This window comes from Labeo rohita, chromosome 24 (assembly GCF_022985175.1).
Source record: "Labeo rohita strain BAU-BD-2019 chromosome 24, IGBB_LRoh.1.0, whole genome shotgun sequence".
Taxonomy (NCBI): domain Eukaryota; kingdom Metazoa; phylum Chordata; class Actinopteri; order Cypriniformes; family Cyprinidae; genus Labeo; species Labeo rohita.
In genome coordinates, this window is record NC_066892.1 from 30284233 (window position 1) to 30302683 (window position 18451).

The window sequence follows — 18451 nt, forward strand, 5'->3', positions numbered from 1 at the left end:
ATGTACATGAGCAAAGAGATTTCAGTGGTTTACATGGCCGCTATTTTTCTTCTTAAAAGATTAAAGTCTCATTTTTAATAAGATTTTAAGCCCAATTTGCACCTGCAAGTGATCTGGGGGTGTGACCTGATTCAAGGCAAACACACCTAATGATGCTACAGACGGCAGGTGTGCGATCTCTCGCAGTCTGGCCAAATCGTGTAGTGTGTGCGTTCGGAGGATTATAATGTTGAACCTCAGGTTGAAGCTGTCCTTAAGTCTGTGGTCTCCACCAGTTTTAAAATTAGTTAGGATTTTAAAGCAGGGGTGGCCAAACTCAGTCCTGCAGAGTTTAACTCCAACCCCAGTTAAACACACCTGAACCAGATAATCAAGCTCTTACTAGGCATACTAGTCACACACCCGGCGGGTGTGCTAAGGCAAGTTGGAGCTGAACTCTGCAGGACACCGACCCTCCAGGACTGAATTTGGGCACCCCTGTTTTAAGGGCATCTAGTGTGTCCCAGGCCTAACTCAGATCATCACGATAATGTCATTTTTTGAAAGGCTGATTTACAGTATTTCCAAAGCACTGGCCATTATGTATAAAATAAAGATTATATAATAATATATAAAGCACTTAAATCAATCAATAAATACATACCTTAATACGATAAAAAAAAAAAAAAAAAATCATTAAGAAATCATGATTTGTACGTACATGCAGACATGTTAGAGTATTTCTGACTTTAGCCTCTCTTTCTCTCTTATAAAAATAGTATATGCTGCACTTTTTCGATGCTGTTTGGATGCAGATATGAAGACTTCTGCTCCAGAAAATGTATAATCAGAAATGTAAGAATTTATTGTGACTTTGATGGAAAGTTGATTGGTCCGTAAGCGCTGAAGCTTGTCTTATCCTCAGCGAAGCTGTCTGAAGCTATTTTCACATTTGCATTTGTAAGGCCCCATCTCCAGACGCTTCAGAGCTACTGTCAAATTATGATTCACATGCTAGACTGTTCCAGGCTGACTGACGCTCCCAAAGCTGCTATCCTGCCTTATCATCACTTACCTTCGATTGATTTTAGCACACAACAAATAAGAGCTTTCACTCAGACCCTTCAGGAGACTCCAATGACCAATGGACCGTCCACTGAGCGCCTGATGTATTTTGTACACAAAAATGTCTTTCTTTCAACTCCCAAAAGTCAGATATTTGTGTCTGCAAATTGCAATGAGTATTCTGGCTATTACAATGAACAATGTAATGAAACTCTGATCATCACTACCAAAGTTTCTCTCTGGACTTTCAGATCAAATCAGTGAACTCATTCAGCAGTCTAGAAGCAGGAATTTATCAATGTGGTGATTTTGAAATGTTTAATTTACCTTGTTTTCTCTACTAGTCTACATCTCAGTAGCACTGATTTCTCGTTATATTGTAGGGATGAATGCATTTCTAAATGCTTTCACAAATAGGATAATATAGTGTTTATAGACCTGAACAATGCACATATTTTACTGTTGGCTGGCTAATGGAATATGACGTCACCTCCGCACAGGACATGAAGAACATCATGGATTGGAAATGAGGCAAAACTGAGGAGATTTATACTCATTTTATACGAAAGAGCAGCTGATGTTTGACAATGAACTAATATTGCGTTAAATGGAGTAATATGCATTGGACTTAAAATTTTCAGGCTAAACTTATTTGCTCCAGTTTTTCAGCAATCTGAGAGCTTTGTTTTCTGGCAAATCAATGCCTACATATTACATGAATCGTGTGGAAATCATGAAATAATGGCATAACACCATTACAGACCACATTTTGTCTCTGAGAAAAGAACACATTGGACTGTTCTGCCATCCACATTACCTTAAACATACAGATTGTTAAGCTCAGTAAAAGAGGAGTCACCTTTCAACTGCACATGAGCAGAAGTGAGACATTTTTCTGTAGCATTATTATATGATCATCTCAGCTGGGAGAAAGGTGCATAAGTGGCATGTGACATGACAGAAAATCACGTGGCTCCTGCTGGACTGAACGCATTCACAGCATCATTGTTTATTATTAGAAAAGGCAATGGACTAAAACGTCATCCCTGTCTCTCATCAGAATGTAAGCTTCATTGGCAGTTAGTGTGATGGCGAGATCATGACGTCTCTGTGGTGGACAGCGGATACAGGGATTGAGTGTCGTCCTGTGAGACCTTCACGTGTTGGATCAAGTTGATCAGATGCCAGGGAGGATTCTATGATGTATCTTTAGGAGCAAGACGGGCTATTTACAATTAGTGTAAAAAGATACTCTGTAACTATTTCAAGCTATATTTAAGGTATTTAAGGTTATCACACCTGATTCAGATGGTTAGAAGAGAAATCCATCAGCTGAACTGATGATACAGAGCCGTGGGTCTCCAGGACTGAATATATTGCCTTCTCCTGTTGTCTGTTTTTGTATTTGTAGCTTGTACTGTAGATGTCTTTGTGCTCCTGTTTCCCCTCATTAGTCCCTAGTCCCTCATTTTTAAAACTTGTGTCTTGTTACCCTTTTCAACTTTTTTAAGGCAAACTTCCAAGGTTAGCAAAAATAAAATAAATAATAAAACAAAAACATATGAAGTGAAATGCTGTGATACACTGGGCAGAAGACAAGAGGCTGTTTTTTAACGAATGTGGATGGAGGAGAGGTTTCAGTACGCACAAACAGTGACTGTCGTACAGCTCTCACAGCAACTGAGTCATCAAAAACTGCTTTTGCACTGTGTTTTTACAGCATTCTGCACTATAATCTCATCATAATCAACTACAGACACAATGTAAATGTGACGTTCGTTAAGCACTATAGACATTTTCAGTGATTATAACAGAAGTTTTAGTCACTGTCTTGATTTACCAATGTGTAAGCAGAAAGAAATGACAGAACTGTCCTTATCTTTACATAGCAAAACAATACTTTATTACAGATCAGGATTTGAAATGAAATGGGTTGCTTATGTGTTGCAGCATTATGACTGTATCTGGCCACTTTACTGGATTTGCTAAAATCACAAAGGCCTTTCGTAAAACCCATCCCTAAACAGAGCCATCCAGTGAGATAAAAATGAAGTGAAGAGGTAAAAAAGCGCCCACTGCTTAAAAAAAAAATGCTAGCGTTTCACATAGATCAGAGATCAAAGTCTTGTGTGATGGATTCATCTGTATTGCGTCATAAAGATAAAGAAGTCATTTTTCAGTCTGGTTTTAATAAAGTTGTTTTGGACTAAGAAGGAAGTTTTAAATTCTGAAATGTTTTATAGTACTGCACTGTAGTTTGCTGTACTGATTTTTTCAAAAGCTGGTCCCCGTTTCGTCAAAATTTCAGAGCACATGACAGCTGAAGCATGAGTTTTGGGTTGTCTGTAATTTTTTATGTTCTGTGTGTCGTTCACAGCTGCATTCAGATGTGGATAAGGGTGACGGAAACGTCAAGTACGTGTTGACTGGAGACGGGGCGTCCTCTATCTTCACTATCGATGAGAAAACTGGGGACATCCACGCCACCAAACGTCTGGACCGAGAGGAACAGGGTTATTACACTCTGCGTGCTCAAGCGGTCGACAGCAAAACCAACGCTCCGGTGGAGGCCGAGTCTGAATTTATTGTGAAGGTTCAGGACATCAATGACAATGAGCCAAAGTTTCTGAACGGGCCGTACACTGCGGGAGTGCCTGAAATGTCTCCTCTCGGTATGTTCAATTAATTAGTCACAAATCAGTAATATTGTGAAATATCATCACAATTTAAAACAGCTGTTTTTTTTTTGTGAATGTTTGTTAAAATGTAATTTATTTCTGTGATGCGCAGCTGAATTTTCAGCATCATTACTCCAGTCATGATCCTTCAGAAATCATTCTAATATGCTGATTTGCTGCTCAACAAACATTTATGATTATTAGCAATGTTGAAAACATTTGTGCTGACCAACATTTTTGTGGCACCTTCGATACATTTTATTATTCAGGAGTCAGAGATGAATAGAAGGTTGAAGAATGTGAAAGTCGTAATGTGATAATTTCTAAAATTTGCTATTTATCTTTAAGCTCATGGTTGTGGATGCCATATTTCAAGAGCTTAAATCCCCCAGTTAGAGCTTTTTTCTTAAATGGACATTTTTTTGCCCAGTGGTTTACTTAATCTTCCCAACATTTCCACCATTCGCACGTGCTGATGAGCGGAAAAAACCTTCAAATTCACAGATTGAGATCATTACAAGACTATGTAAATTAAAAAGAGGACTGAAATAGGATTTTCTCAATATATTAAAGCACAGCACTATGTGCTTTCACTTCCAAGATGCATTGTGAGTCACTGAATGTCAGGATCACATCTGTATCAGTTTGTCTTACAGCAAACTGCCAGTAAAAAGAGCTCTCAGAAACACAATTAGAAAACAATGTCACTAAAAAGAAACATGGAGGCAGAAGCTGTTACAAAGCCAAGGGTCCAGATGGCAAATGTCTCAGATCTCTTAGAGGAATCTTAAGCTTTACGCTCCTGGCCTGAGGACCCTGTCAGAATAGGATTCACAGATTCAACTTCCAGTGTAAATTGGAGTGACAGTGTGTCAGAGAAGGTGTCAGAAGCTACGACAGCGAACAGCAGCTCAGTGTGTGTCTGGATCAGTCACATGACAGATGTAAACTGAGGGCACATGCGCTATCATACTGTAAAGGTGAATCTAAGGGCTTGGAGGCTTCATAAAATCAACCGACTGGTTCCGGTTGAGTGAACGCTGGCGCGTTTTGGTTGCCGCTACTCACCGGTCTTTTGTTTTCTTTTCTTTTATATTTGGATATTTTAAGTTGGGAAATTTATCTAGCCTTGGCTGCATTTCTGAAATGGTTTTGCACATTCGCCAGCTGGATTCAATTTCCCTTTTTAAAGCTCAGATAAAAACGTATTTGTTTAGAATAGCCTTTAATGATCTGCTTGTTTAATGTGTTATGATGTTTGTCTATAATGTTGTGTTTTGTTTTACGTTTGCATTTTATTGTTTTGTTTTATATTGTACAGTGTCCTTGAGTGTTTTGAAAGGCGCCTATAAATAAAAGGTATTATTATTATTATTATAAAATCACTGACTCTGACTTGAAAAGCTCTTAACAGGATCTTGCATTGAGTTTTATTAGATGGACATCAAGACAGAGATAGATAAGCTGGCAGCTCTTTTGCAGATTTGTTTAAAACATTCATAGCCCTTAGACACTGACAAATGGTTCAGTTAAGTGGAAATCATGAATTTAATGAAGTAATTAGACCCACCTGCACACACTGAGACCTTCACTCTGGAAGACTTTTCTCTTCATGAGATGTTTGCTCCTCTGAGCTCATTCAATTTAATTCAATTCAATTCAGTTCAATTCAGTTCAAATTTATTTCATCATCTGAAGTCCTCTGAGGGGTTGGCATCATCTCTTCATTCATGTTGTGTGAGATCACGTACGATCCTAAACATTCAGAAAGTTTGGGGTAAAAATACCTGAGATGACGTTACATTTTGGTCATCTGGACAAACTCATCTAATGACTTAGTGACTGCTTAACAGCAGGGATTGTAGGTATTATTATTATTAGTTGTTATTATTATTACTATTATTATTAGTTATTAATTAATCAAATAAGGCAATACATACAGACAGAGAAAAAATAGAAATAGGGAAAGAACAAAACAGAAACTTACACATACAAATAAACATATATCCACATAAATGCAATATAACCACCTCAAAAAACAAAACAAAACAAACAAACAAACAAAAAACCTTTACATCCAGACTGATTGAAAGTGTGAATCATTGAAGGAATTGTGCAATTATGTTGGGTTACGAAAAAAGAAAAAAGAAGAAGAGGAGGCACGGCATATTACAGAAGAAAACAAGTAGACAAGCGGACAAATAGAACTAGTGTAAGAACTAAACAAAAACATATACACACAAACACACGCACACACACGATGAAAGATGAAATTGAAGTGCAGACTTTAAGCTTTAATTCAAAGGGTTAAACAGAACTATAACATAAAAACTAAGGAATTACAACTGCTTTTATACACAGATCCCCCATTTTCAGGGGCTCAAAAGTAATTGGACAAATAAATATAATCATAAATAAAATGTTCATTTTTAATATTTTGTTGAAAATCTTTTGCAGGCAATGACTGCTTTAAGTCTGGAACTCATGGACATCATCAGAGACCGGGTTTCGTTCTTTGTGATGCTTTGCCAGGCCTTTACTGCAGCTGACTTCGGTTGTTGTTTGTTTGTGGGTCTTTCTGCCTTTAGTTTTGTCTTCAGCAAGTGAAATGCACGCTCAATCAAGTTGAAATCAGAAGACTGACGTGACCATTGAAAAATATTCCACCCCCTTTTCTTCCCCTTAAAACCTTATGGGTTGCTTTTGCTTTATGTTTTAGGTCATTCTCCATTTGTACTACGAAGCGCCACTCAATCAACTTTGCTCCATTTGACTGAATCTGGGTAGACAGTATATCCATATAGACTAAAGAGTTCATCCGGCTTCTTCTGTCTTCTGTCACATCATCAATAAACACCAATAACCCAGTGCCACTGGAAGCCGTGCACGCTCATGCCATCACACTGCTCCACCATGTTTCATGTTTTATGATGTTTTATGCTTTGGATCATGAGCTGTTTCGAGCCTTCTCAATACTTTTTTCTTCCCATCATTCTGGTACAGGTTGATCTTAATTTCAGCCATCCAAAGAATGCTTTTTCAGAAGTGGTCTGGCTTTCTGATATGTTGTAAGTGATAACTGAAGCCCTCTGTGTACTATATAAAGTTTGAATCCAGTTGATGAATGATTCTCCAAAACCAATTTTTTTCTAGTGTTGTGAAGAGAAAGTTCCAGTTAACCTTGTCAAGTGCTATTTCTGCATCTAATGATACTACAGTTGTGTTTTGTGATTTATTGATAGACATTATATTGAATAGGCGTTGTATGTTATATGTAATATATCTTATGTTATGCAATAGTGAAATCTTTATTGTTAATGGTAGTATTGATTATAATATATCTTCCTTCCGTATCAGTTGTTGTGTTATTAATAGTAATAAAGAATTGGAAAGTTTTAAGTTTCTTATGTTCAGATTTTAACAGATGCACTTCTTGTAGCAGACATTCATTCTTAAAAATAAAGGCGCTTCACAATGCCGTAGAAGAACCTTTTTTGTCTAAATGGTTCCATAAAGAACCTTTAACATCCAAAGAACCTTTCTGTTTCACAAAAGGTTCTTTGAGGATAAAGAGGTAAGAAAGAGATGGTTCTTGAAAGAACCTTTGACTGAATGGTTCTTTGTGGAACCAAAAATGGTTCTTCTATGGCATCGCTGTGAAGAATGTTTTAAAGCACCTTTATTTTTAAGAGTGTATTTTTAAGATGTCAGCATTTAAATTTTTTTAATGATTTAATTTTTTGGATCTTTTGATGAGCGAATTTTTGCCTTGTACATTACAATTAACACATTTCATCTCTAGTTTTCTCCTTCCTTTTTTTTCCATTAAACAGTCTTGCACATTGCTCGTGTGATATTGCATTGTATAATCAAATAATACAGAATTCGAGTAGTCCAGATATTTTTGCAAATTTCCTACAGATGACATTCGAGGTATAAGGTAATATAATATCATGTAACATTTAACATGAGACAGACAAATCCTATAACTTACAACTGTAGTAAGTGTAAAGTACGAAAAACATATAAAAAAGCATATAGCACACATCAACGCTTGTGAGGAGTACGCTCATTAAGTGCGAGTTCTGGACACTTTGTTTTTATTGCATAGATGATTGACGGTCTAATAATCCAGCATTACCGGGTGTTAAATCCAAGTAATATCAGAGTCTTGTAGAGTTGTCCATTTATGTACAGTTTATCGACATTAAAGGAGAACTCCACTTCCAGAACAACAATTGTCAAATAATGTACTCACCCCGTTGTCATCCAAGATGTTCATGTCTTTCTGTCTTAAGTCGTAAAGAAATTATGGTTTTTGAGGAAAACATTTCAGGATTTTTCTCCATATAATGGACTTCAATTGTGCCCCTGATTTTGAACTTTCAAAATTTAGTTTAAATGCAGCTTCAAAAGGCTCTAAATGATCCCAGCCGAGGAAGAAGGGTCTTATCTACTGAAACGATTGGACATTTTTTTTTGAAAAAACAAAAATTTGTATAATTTTTAAGCACAAAAGCTTGTGTAGCTGTAATGCCATGCCAGCAGAGGGAGCCCTCACCCATAGACTGACTGTTACTGCTCCCTCTGCTGCTTTGGTTACTTCCTGTTTGGTGGCCATTTAAGGAGGGCCATGCCAAACAGGCCTCGCAAAGTATTGTTTTGCCTGTGCGGACTCTACCAAGCGTTTTCCCTGTTTTTATTGCCTTGTTTTGTTATTTCCATGGTTCTTGTTTTATTTCATAGTCATAGTTTTTGCCCTGTTTCATTGCCATAGTTTTGCCTTGTTCCATTGCCTTGTTTATTTGTTACTTTTGGACTGCTCTCTTGGATTTTGATCTTTTGCATGTTTTATTGGATTACGCTTTTGTCTTGCCCTGGATGTTACTGTTTGTTGGAGATGGACCTTGCCTGTCTTGACTACGATCTGTACAATAAAGCTCGCACTTGAATCTATTCACGCTTCCGACGAGTCCCGTTACAGAATACTTCGCCTCCCACAGATCCAGCAGCTTTCAGGACACAGATCAACCATGGACCCAGCGTCACGCCTCGTTTGACTCAAGGTAACCGGCCTGCCAAGCCAAAGTCTGTCCACGCTATACCCACCAAACCAAAGTCTGCTCACATCATGTCCACCAAGCCAAGGCCTGTTCACGTCATGTCCGCCAAACCAAAGCCTGATCACGTCACGCTTGCCAAGCCAAAGCCTGCTCAAGTCACGTCTACCAAGCCACAGCCTGCACTCGTCACATCTGCCAAGCCACAGCCTGCCCACGCCATGCCTGCCGCTCCAGGGCCTGCTCACGCCATGCCTGCCGTTCCAGAGTCTGCACCTGTCATGGCCGCTCTTCCAGAGTCTGCAACTGTCATGGCCGCTCTTCCAGAGTCTGCACCTGTCATGGCCGCCATTCAAGAGTCTGCACCTATCATGGCCGCCCTTCCAGAGTCTGCACCTGCCCTCCCCAAGCCAGCTCACAAGATGGCCGCTATCCCCAAGACAGTTCACAAGATGGCCACCATCCCCAAGACAGTTCACAAGATGGCCGCCATCCCCAAGACAGTTCACAAGGCCGCCCCATCTGAGTCTCTGGCCAAGATGGCTGCCACGCCTGAGCCTCATCAGTCCAAAATCATCTCATCCGAATCTCATCCCATCATGTCTGCCATACCCAAAGCAAGTCAAGTGATGGCTGATCCTCCAGTGTCAAGTCAAGTCAGAGCCACACTTTCAGTGCCAAGTCAAGTTACAGCTGTGTTTCCTGAGCCACGTCAAGTTACAGCTGTTGTTCCTGAATCAAGCCAAGTCACAGCTGTTCTTCATGAGTCAAGCCAAGTTACAGCTGTTGTTCCTGAGTCAAGCCACGTTACAGCAAATCTTCATGAGCCAAGTCAAGTCACAGCTGGTCTTCACGAGCCAGGTCAAGTCACAGCTGTTCTTCACGAGTCGAGTCAAGTCATTGCTGATTTTTCGGAGTCAAGCCAAGTCACGGCAGACCTCCCTGAGTCAAGTCAAGTCACGGCTGATCTCCCTCAGTCAAGTCAAGACACAGCTGCGCTCCTAACAGAGCCTCTTCATGACATGCCTGCTAGCATAGATTCTCGCCAAGCCACGGCCATCATGTCAGAACCTCACCAGGTCCCGTCTGACCTTCCGAAGCCACGTCACGTCTCAGCTGACTCTCTAGAGCCTCATCACGTATCAGCTGACATCCCAGAGCCTCGTCATGCCTCAGCCATCCTTCTGAAGCCTCGCCAGGTCTCATCTCATCTCCCAGGCCACGCAGAGCCCACGCTCCCAAGCCGCATGCTCACAGCCTCCACACCCTCCAGCCAGGCGGGCATCCCACTATCTACTGTGCTGCCCGTCATGGCGATCGTCATTTTGAGGGTGTGGGCCACACACTGCACTCCAGAGGCCTCGTCTGACCACAAGTCTGCTCCAGAAGCCTCGTCTGACCACGAGTCTGCTCCTGAGGCCTCGTCTGTCCACGAATTTGTGCCAATGCCTCCAGAGGTGTCAGCAAATGCTGTAGAACCTCCCAAGGAGGCGGCGTCCATCCATGAACTCACTGCCATGTCGGTCCATGAGTCAATGCCAATGCCCCGAAGGTGGCGGCTCCGGCTGCAGAACCTCCTAAGGGGGCGGTGTCCTCCTATGAGCTCTCTGCCCATCATGTCACGGCCAAGGAGGCCTACCATGATTTCTCTGCTTTGCTATGGATGTCATTTGTTCCACTGTGGGTATATTTGCTCCTGTCTGCTCTGCCTGCCCCTCCGTGGCTCCCTACTCTGCCTGCTTTGCCTGCCCTGCCATGGCTCCCCGCTCAGCCTGCTCTGCCTGCCCCGCCATGGCTCCAGACTCTTCAGAATCCAGCATGGTGGATTTCTGCTCCAGTGCTCCAGTGCTCCACGGCCCAGGTCCTCCAAGGTTCCACTGTCTGCCACTGCTCCACGCCCCAAGTCCTCCAGAGTTCCACTCTCTGCCACAGCTCCACGGCCCAGGTCCTCCAGGGTTCCACTGTCTGCCACTGCTCCATGGCCCAGGCCCTCCAGTGTTTCACTGTCTGCTACTGTTCCATGGCCCAGGTCCTCCAGTGCTTCACTGTCTGTCACTGCTCCACGATCCAGGCCCACCTCCTCTGCACGGACCTGGCCCTCCGTCCCACCCCCTGTTTTGCCTCTGTTCCTCCACCCTCTTGGACTGTTGTAGTTTTGAGCACCAGGAGTCGCTCCTAGAAGGGGGGATTCTGTAATGCCATGCCAGCAGAGGGAGCCCTCACCCATGGACTGACTGTTACCGCTCCCTCTGCTGCTCCTTTGGTTACTTCCTGTTTGGTGGCCATTTAAGGAGGGCCATGCCAAACAGGCCTCGCAAAGTATTGTTTTGCCTGTGCGGACTCTACCAAGTGTTTTCCCTGTTTTTATTGCCTTGTTTTGCTATTTCCATGGTTCTTGTTTTATTTCATAGTCATAGTTTTTGCCCTGTTTCATTGCCATAGTTTTGCCTTGTTCCATTGCCTTGTTTATTTGTTACGTTTGGACTGCTCTCTTGGATTTTGACCTTTTGCATGTTTTATTGGATTACGCTTTTGTCTTGCCCTGGGTGTTACTGGTTACTGTTTGTTGGAGATTGACCTTGCCTATCTTGACTACGATCTGTACAATAAAGCTCGCACTTGGATCTGTTTACGCTTCCGACGAGTCCCGTTACAGTAGCACAGGCTCTGGGATGCACGTTCTTGAATGATTCGTTCATTTTGAACGGATCTTTAATGTGACTCGGGAAGAACGAGTCATCTCGGGGAGTGATTCGTTCAGTCGCGTATGCGCAACATCCTATTAGGTTCTGTACTGGAATTAGTTCACCTGTTTCGAGTCTTCGGGTTTTTCGAGTCGTTCATCTTATGGGGCTGTCACGTGATGAACGAACGACTTGAACCCGAAAACTTGTCAGATGTGAGGTGAGGTGAGGTGAGCTAATTATAGACTAAAGACCCAGGTAAACAATGAATTAATCTTTCCTTTTTCTTATAGCATTACAGTTTTGTCTTGTTTGTATGTATACATCGTTGTAGCTTTTTGTTTGTAAACAGCGGTTGACTTACTTGCACTTTCTTAGTCTTTGCACGTTCGCTTTGTGAACACTGGGTCTGTAGTGTCGTGTGACCTTTCGACGTGATTCAATAGAACATAGCGTCGTGAACGCGCATCCCAGAGCCTGTGCTATATGAACTTTCGTGCTTAAAAAGTATACAAATTTTTATTTTTCGGAAATCGATCGTTTCACTAGATAAGACCCTTCTTCCTTGGCTGGGATCATTTAGAGCTTTTTGAAGCTGCATTTAAACTACATTTTGGAAGGTCAAAATCAGGGGCACAACTGAAGTCCATTATATGAAAAAAAATCCTGAAATGTTTTCCTCAAAAACCATAATTTCTTTACGACTGAAGACAGTAAGACATGAACATTTTGGATGACAAGGGGGTGAGTAAATTATTTGTAAATTGTTGGAAGTGGACTTCTCATTTAAGGTTTGCATGTTTTCCATTACGCTCTTCTTCTTCCAGTGACAAGATGCACATAGCCGAGATGAACAATGAAGACAAGTCTCGCTGCTTTGTTTACATTGATATGGGCGGTACACTGTGTGTGCCTCCAAGTGGATGATTATAATATCAAAAGTTTAAGTAGCTCGTGGGTGTGATCAAATTAAAAATAACGAGGTTTGACGAGAAAGACTGGACATGATGTTGGTTTCATACAGATTACTTTAACACAGGATATTTGTTTTCGATAAGACTTCATTTAAAAGTAGACATGTTAAGCTTTTTCTTTAGATATGTCTCTGTGTGGCATATTCACTGAGTTTCAGTTCATTTTAGTGACGCATTTCTTAATGACGATCACAGAAAACAACGCAGCAGACTGCATACCCTGTTTGTTTTCTTTACTTCACAAAACCACAGAGTGTTGTTATTATAATGAATGTACACAAATAAAAGTAGCCTCCTTACAGATTTAATTGATGTATTGCTCTTATCTGTACGATTAAAAATGACGGAGTAATTGAAGTTCTTCTTTATCAGAAAAACTGCCACAAACTGCGCTGGCGGCGTTTTTCGACCCCAGAGGGTTCATGTCTTGGTGTAATAATTCAAGAATGGCCAGTTTGGTGTTGATAGATTGGAGTACACTAAGCTCTGTTGTTGTTGTGTTGTCATCTGTGTCCGCCGAGTCTTCCCGATGCCAATGCTTTTTTTGTGGTTAAGGCATGTTGTTAAGTCCAGAAAAGTATCAATATATATCACTGTAAACGGGCCTAATATGGCTCCTGGTGTGTGTTCACGGTGTGTGTGTGTGCACTTGGATAGGTTAAATGCAGAGCACAAATTCTGAATATGGGTCACGAGACTTGGTCACATGTCATTTCCTTTCCTTTCCTTTCCTTTCCTTTCCTTTCCTTTCCTTTCCTTTCCTTTCCTTTCCTTAGTTCAGAGATTGGAAGGAACCAAAGATCCATCCAGATATTTTGTGATGACATTATGATTAAAGATTTATGAAAGAACTGTGCAATGCGGTTAGGCTCTTTCACTTTTAGTGTTGATTTTTTTAAGTTGTACATAACTTCACATCTGTTGTTTTAGAGCAGTAAGTCATGTGTATCTAGAGATCAGGGCAGCAGATGTGACAATAGACCAATGCAATCACTCCAGGAAATGAGTGAAACACTGAATACTCAAAATTTGCATGCCCTGCATTACATTTACATTTACATGTATTCATTTAGCAGACGCTTTTATCCAAAACGACTTACAAGTGGGGAATACGTCAAGCGATTTGTCCTAAAGAGGCAAAACGACTTAGGAAGTGCTTATAATACCATAAAACAGGCATTGTTCAGATAAGTACAAGCTAGAAAGGGAAAGAGTAGAATAAAGAGTTTTTTTTTTTTTTAGTCAAATAGTTTCGAGAGATGAGTTTTCAACACTTGCTTGAAAGTTGTTAGGGAGTTGGCATTCCGGATAGCGGTGGGAAGTTTATTCCACCAGCCAGGAATGGTGTAAGAGAATGTTCTGGAAAGTGATTTTGCGCCTCTTTGCGATGGTACAACGAGGCGTCGCTCAGTGGTGGATCTCAGACTTCTGGAGGGAGTGTAGATTGGTAGCAGTGAGTGGAGGTAGGCGGGCGCTGAGTCTGTGGCTGTTCTATATGCAAGCATCAGTGACTTGAATTTGATGCGAGCTGCAACCGGCAGCCAGTGCAGGGTGATAAAGGGAGGTGTGACATGGGCCCTTTTGGGCTTGTTGAAGACCGGTCGTGCTGCTGCATTCTGAATCATTTGTAGAGGTTTGATTGTGCATGAAGGAAGAGCGGCTAGAAGAGCATTGCAGTAGTCAAGCCTAGAGATGACCAGGGCCTGAACAAGGAGTTGTATGGCCTGCTCTGTTAGAAAGGGCCTGATCTTTCTGATGTTGTGTAATGCAAACCTGCAAGATCGAGCAGTTTTAGCTATATGGTCTTTAAAAGTCAGCTGGTCATCAAAGATTATACCAAGATTTCTGGCTGAACTTGATGGGGTAATTGTTGATGAACCTAAATGGATGGTGAAGTCATACTGTAGGGTTGGAGTGGCAGGAAAAACAAGGAGCTCAGTCTTTTCCAGGCTGAGCTGAAGGTGATGTTCTTTCATCCACGCCGAGATGTCTGCCAGGCAGCCTGAGATCCGTGCAGCTACTGTTGGATCATCTGGTTGAATGAAAGATAGAGCTGTGTGTCATCAGCATAGCAGTGGTAGGAGAAGCTTTGTGCCTGTATGATGGGCCCCAGTGATGTAGTGTATATGGAGAAGAGGAGGGGTCCAAGAACTGATCTCTGAGGAACCCCAGTGACCAGATGATGTGCTTTGGATACCTCCCCTCCCCAGGTTACCCTGAAAGACCTACCTTCGCGGAAAACATTGGATAACCAGGGGTTAGGAGGGGTGGCCCGTGCTGGCCTGGAAGAGAGAGGACATATATTGTCTAGGCAAGAAGTTAAAGTAGAGCATAAGGTGTTAGTAGTTGCATTAACCTCTAGAGATGACAGAGGAAAGATGGAAGGGTGAAAGGGAGCGTAGGTTTCGTCTGAAAGTAACAGGTAGAGGGGTTGGAGGTACACTGTTAGCAAGATGTAGGTTACATGTAATGAAGAAATGGTTGGAGATGTGTAGGGGTTTAACTGAACTGTTGTCTGCAATGCAATTGCGTGTGTAAATTAGGTCGAGTTGGTTGCCTGATTTGTGTGTGCTTGTAGTGACAAGTCATTTGAAATCAAATTAAGCTAGGAGTGAATGAAAGTCTGCAGCATAAGGCTTGTCCAGATGAATGTTAAATCACCAAAGACTAGAAGTGGACTGCCATCCTCTTGGAATGAGGACAGCAGCCCATCCAGCTCGTCTAGGAAGGTGCCCAGTTGACCAGGAGGGCAGTAAATGACCACAACGTGGAGTTTAATTGGAGCTGTTACCGTGATCGCATGAGATTCGAATGAGTTATAGTTGCATAGCAGAGAGCGGTTCAAGAATTTCCATTTGTTAGAAATGAGTATTCCAGTACCCCCAACCCTTCCCAGTGTGACGAGGTGTGTGAGAGAAAGAGAAGTTATTAGACAGAGCAGCAGGGGTTGCTGAGTCTTCAGGACGAATCCAGGTCTCAGTCCAGCCCAGGATACTAAGTGTAGATTGTGTGGAAAAAGCCGAAATGAAATCTGCTTTGTTGACAGCTGCCTGGCAATTCCAGAGGCCGACAGTAAAAGAGAAAGTTTCAGTGCAGGGAGTGACGATAGGGCGAAGGTTAGTAAGATTGCGCTGACGTCTGCGTGTGATGTTAGAGCATTGTGTGGAGACAACCGGAATGTATTGAAAACACATGATAGAGGTGGAAAGAGAGGGCAAGAAGGGGGTGTATGAAGGGAAAGCAAGAGGAGTACTTAAGTGCGTTGTCGGCTTCGTTGCTCGGTTAAAGTTGCGCAGGAAAAAGTCGCAGGTCTTTACCCTCGTCGTTCTTCACGCAAGGGCTGAACGCTTCCGCTGGCGCTTCCGTGTCAGCTCGCAGATAATAGATAAATACACAAGCAAATGACACTGGAGTGATAACAGCTGGGCACGCCTCCTTACTTAAGCCGAAAGTCTATAGCTATGCAAATGGCTCGAATCGAAACTAAAAGTGAGATGCTTCACACTTAAGTGCCTGCAGGATTTGAGCAATAGTAATTTCAATAAGTGCAATCAAAACTGCTAATTAAAATGAAACATCAACAATACAAATAGGTAGAGAACGAAAAAATATTTTCTAGCAGTAGTTAATAATTTAAACATCACCTATGGAACTAATGTATTAAGCAAACACTTATGTGCTGCTGTTGCTGCTGCTTTCTTTGTGGACTACAGTTGCTTCTTTTCTCGCATTATGGAAAAGCAAAATATATTTTTTTAGCTCCACTGTTAACTTAAATACCATATTTATCTATGATTGTCAGCAAAGATACAGGAATACACAATGAAGATGAGCATAATGGACCTTTATCGCACCGGAATTGAACACAGAAAGCGCTTGTCGAAGCAGTGTATAGATTTTTCCGGTTATGTATATTTTTCAATATGCTGTAATCACTAGTTGAATAAAAGCCTGTTAAAATGAGCATCTGCAGGATGATTTCAAAATCCGGACATTTTCAGAGACAGGATTTTCCAAACGCAACTGAACTTTTAGTTTTAATCCAACGTACTGATCTCAGAAACCCATGGCTCATAAACATGCGTGATTTCACCACATCAGTAAATCCATGGTTAATTTTGTAAGGGTGTTTATTTAAAATGTATTTTAATGCAAACAGGTATAAAATATGATGAGAAAGACATTGTTAATGAGAAGACTCATTTACTGCAGCAGGTTAAATTAATTTATTATTCAGAATGCACATTTGGAAGAGAAATATATTAATAGGAACATTTCAGCAGGTGATATGAGATGTAGGCCTAAACATCCTCAGTTTCGAAATGCATACTCCAAGCGAACGTGCTCCCGTGTAATATTTTAGAAGGACCTTAATTCATCCCACGCATCCCATCCGTGTTGTGTCAGGAAATCTTGAAAACTGAGGCAGTGTGTCATTGTTTAGAGTAAAAGCAGCCAGGTACACTGCAGTAACACCAGCAAAAGAAAGGAAAGAGAAGATTCTCGCATTAGTTTTCATTGCGTTGGGACCGGAAGTGGGAAGTTTTGCTTACCGGATATAGGAAGTGAGATAAAGGTCCATTCCCAAAACCCCATTCCCAGTTTAATAAAGATCCATACAATAATTCACAAAGGCTCAAAACAAAAGCTATTTCCTCCAATAATGCTGGAAAACAAATACAGGAAATAGTAGAACTTAAATATATTAACAAATGAGGTAATCAATTAATCAAACACAGCTGAACAAAATGAACTAATGACATTAGTAACCAAGAAAAAGCAAAGGAAACCATGAAATTAACAAAAACAAACTAAAAGTCCATGAAAACAGAAACTACCTGAACATATTTGTGAGAGTGACATTCTGCATTTATTTATTTTAATTTTATGGGAGCTTTATTTTTAATTGTAACATCACATTATTGCTTTAGTCAGTAATTAATTCTTTATTTGCATTAAAAAGTATGATTTCTGACTCTCTTTATACCGCAACCACACACACACACTGTTGCTAACAGAAACCAAACTAGTGATCCTAAGAAAACGAGATTTAGTGAGCATGACGGTCAAATTTCAGCTCTTGTTTGGCGGAGGAATATGAAAAAGTGTCATCTCCCGAAATTAGTCGAGGTATATTTATTTTCATTCTTGTCAGAGACAGTCAGCTGCCTGGAGCACAGAATTGATTACAAACTTCAGAGATGCATTTCTCGTACACAGAAAATGAATGGAAGCCTGAAAATGTGATCATTCACTGGAATGAAGATGGACAAATGAGAGATGACAGAGAGAGAGACAGTGATTAGACATACAGCTTTGACTCAGCAAATACAAAGCCATTCCAGGAGAATGTATAGCACAGTAGACAGAACAAGATTTTTTGTGTGTTAGTGATATATATATATATAGACACACACACGCACACACACACGTTTGTTTTTGTGAATTGTGGGGACTTTCCATAGACTTCTATAGATTTTATACTGACAAAACAATATTGTCTATCCCCTAACCCAACCCTAACTCTAAACCTAACCCTCACAGAAAACATGTTTGCATTATTACACTTTCAGATAAACATAATTTACTATTTTTAATAATTTTTTAACAATGTCAAAAATTTCAGGTTTTTCTATCCTTGTGGGGACATTTGGTCCCCACAATGTAGCATAAACAATCACACACACACACACACACACACGCACACACACACACACACACACACACTTCTGTTTGGTTAACATTCAAAAAAGTAAATGCATCAGAAAAAGAAAAAAACAAACAAACAAACTGCTGTTGGATTTGTTGTGCATTCCTACAGCATCTTAACCCTCTATGGTACGCATTATGATCTAACCATGAAATATTTTTTCACATAAGTTTAGGGGGGCATTTAGGAAAAAGTTGCCCTCTTCCTGTTGCCCTTTCCATGAAATATTGTTGTATTCATTTTTTGAAAGGACTAAATAATTTTCTTATTTATACGTAAATACACATATACCAAAATAAAC

The 18451-nt window shown here is 40.9% G+C and overlaps 1 protein-coding gene across 1 annotated transcript in view; it reads left to right on the top strand.

The window, feature by feature from the left end:
- The window catches only part of LOC127155422 (cadherin-7), a 143055-nt gene that overhangs the window by 21261 nt on the left and 103343 nt on the right, over positions 1–18451 (top strand). Inside the window, exon 3 of the mRNA XM_051097605.1 lies at positions 3422–3716. Within this exon, the coding sequence (XP_050953562.1) occupies positions 3422–3716 (295 nt within the window). The remainder of the gene's footprint in view (positions 1–3421; positions 3717–18451) is intronic.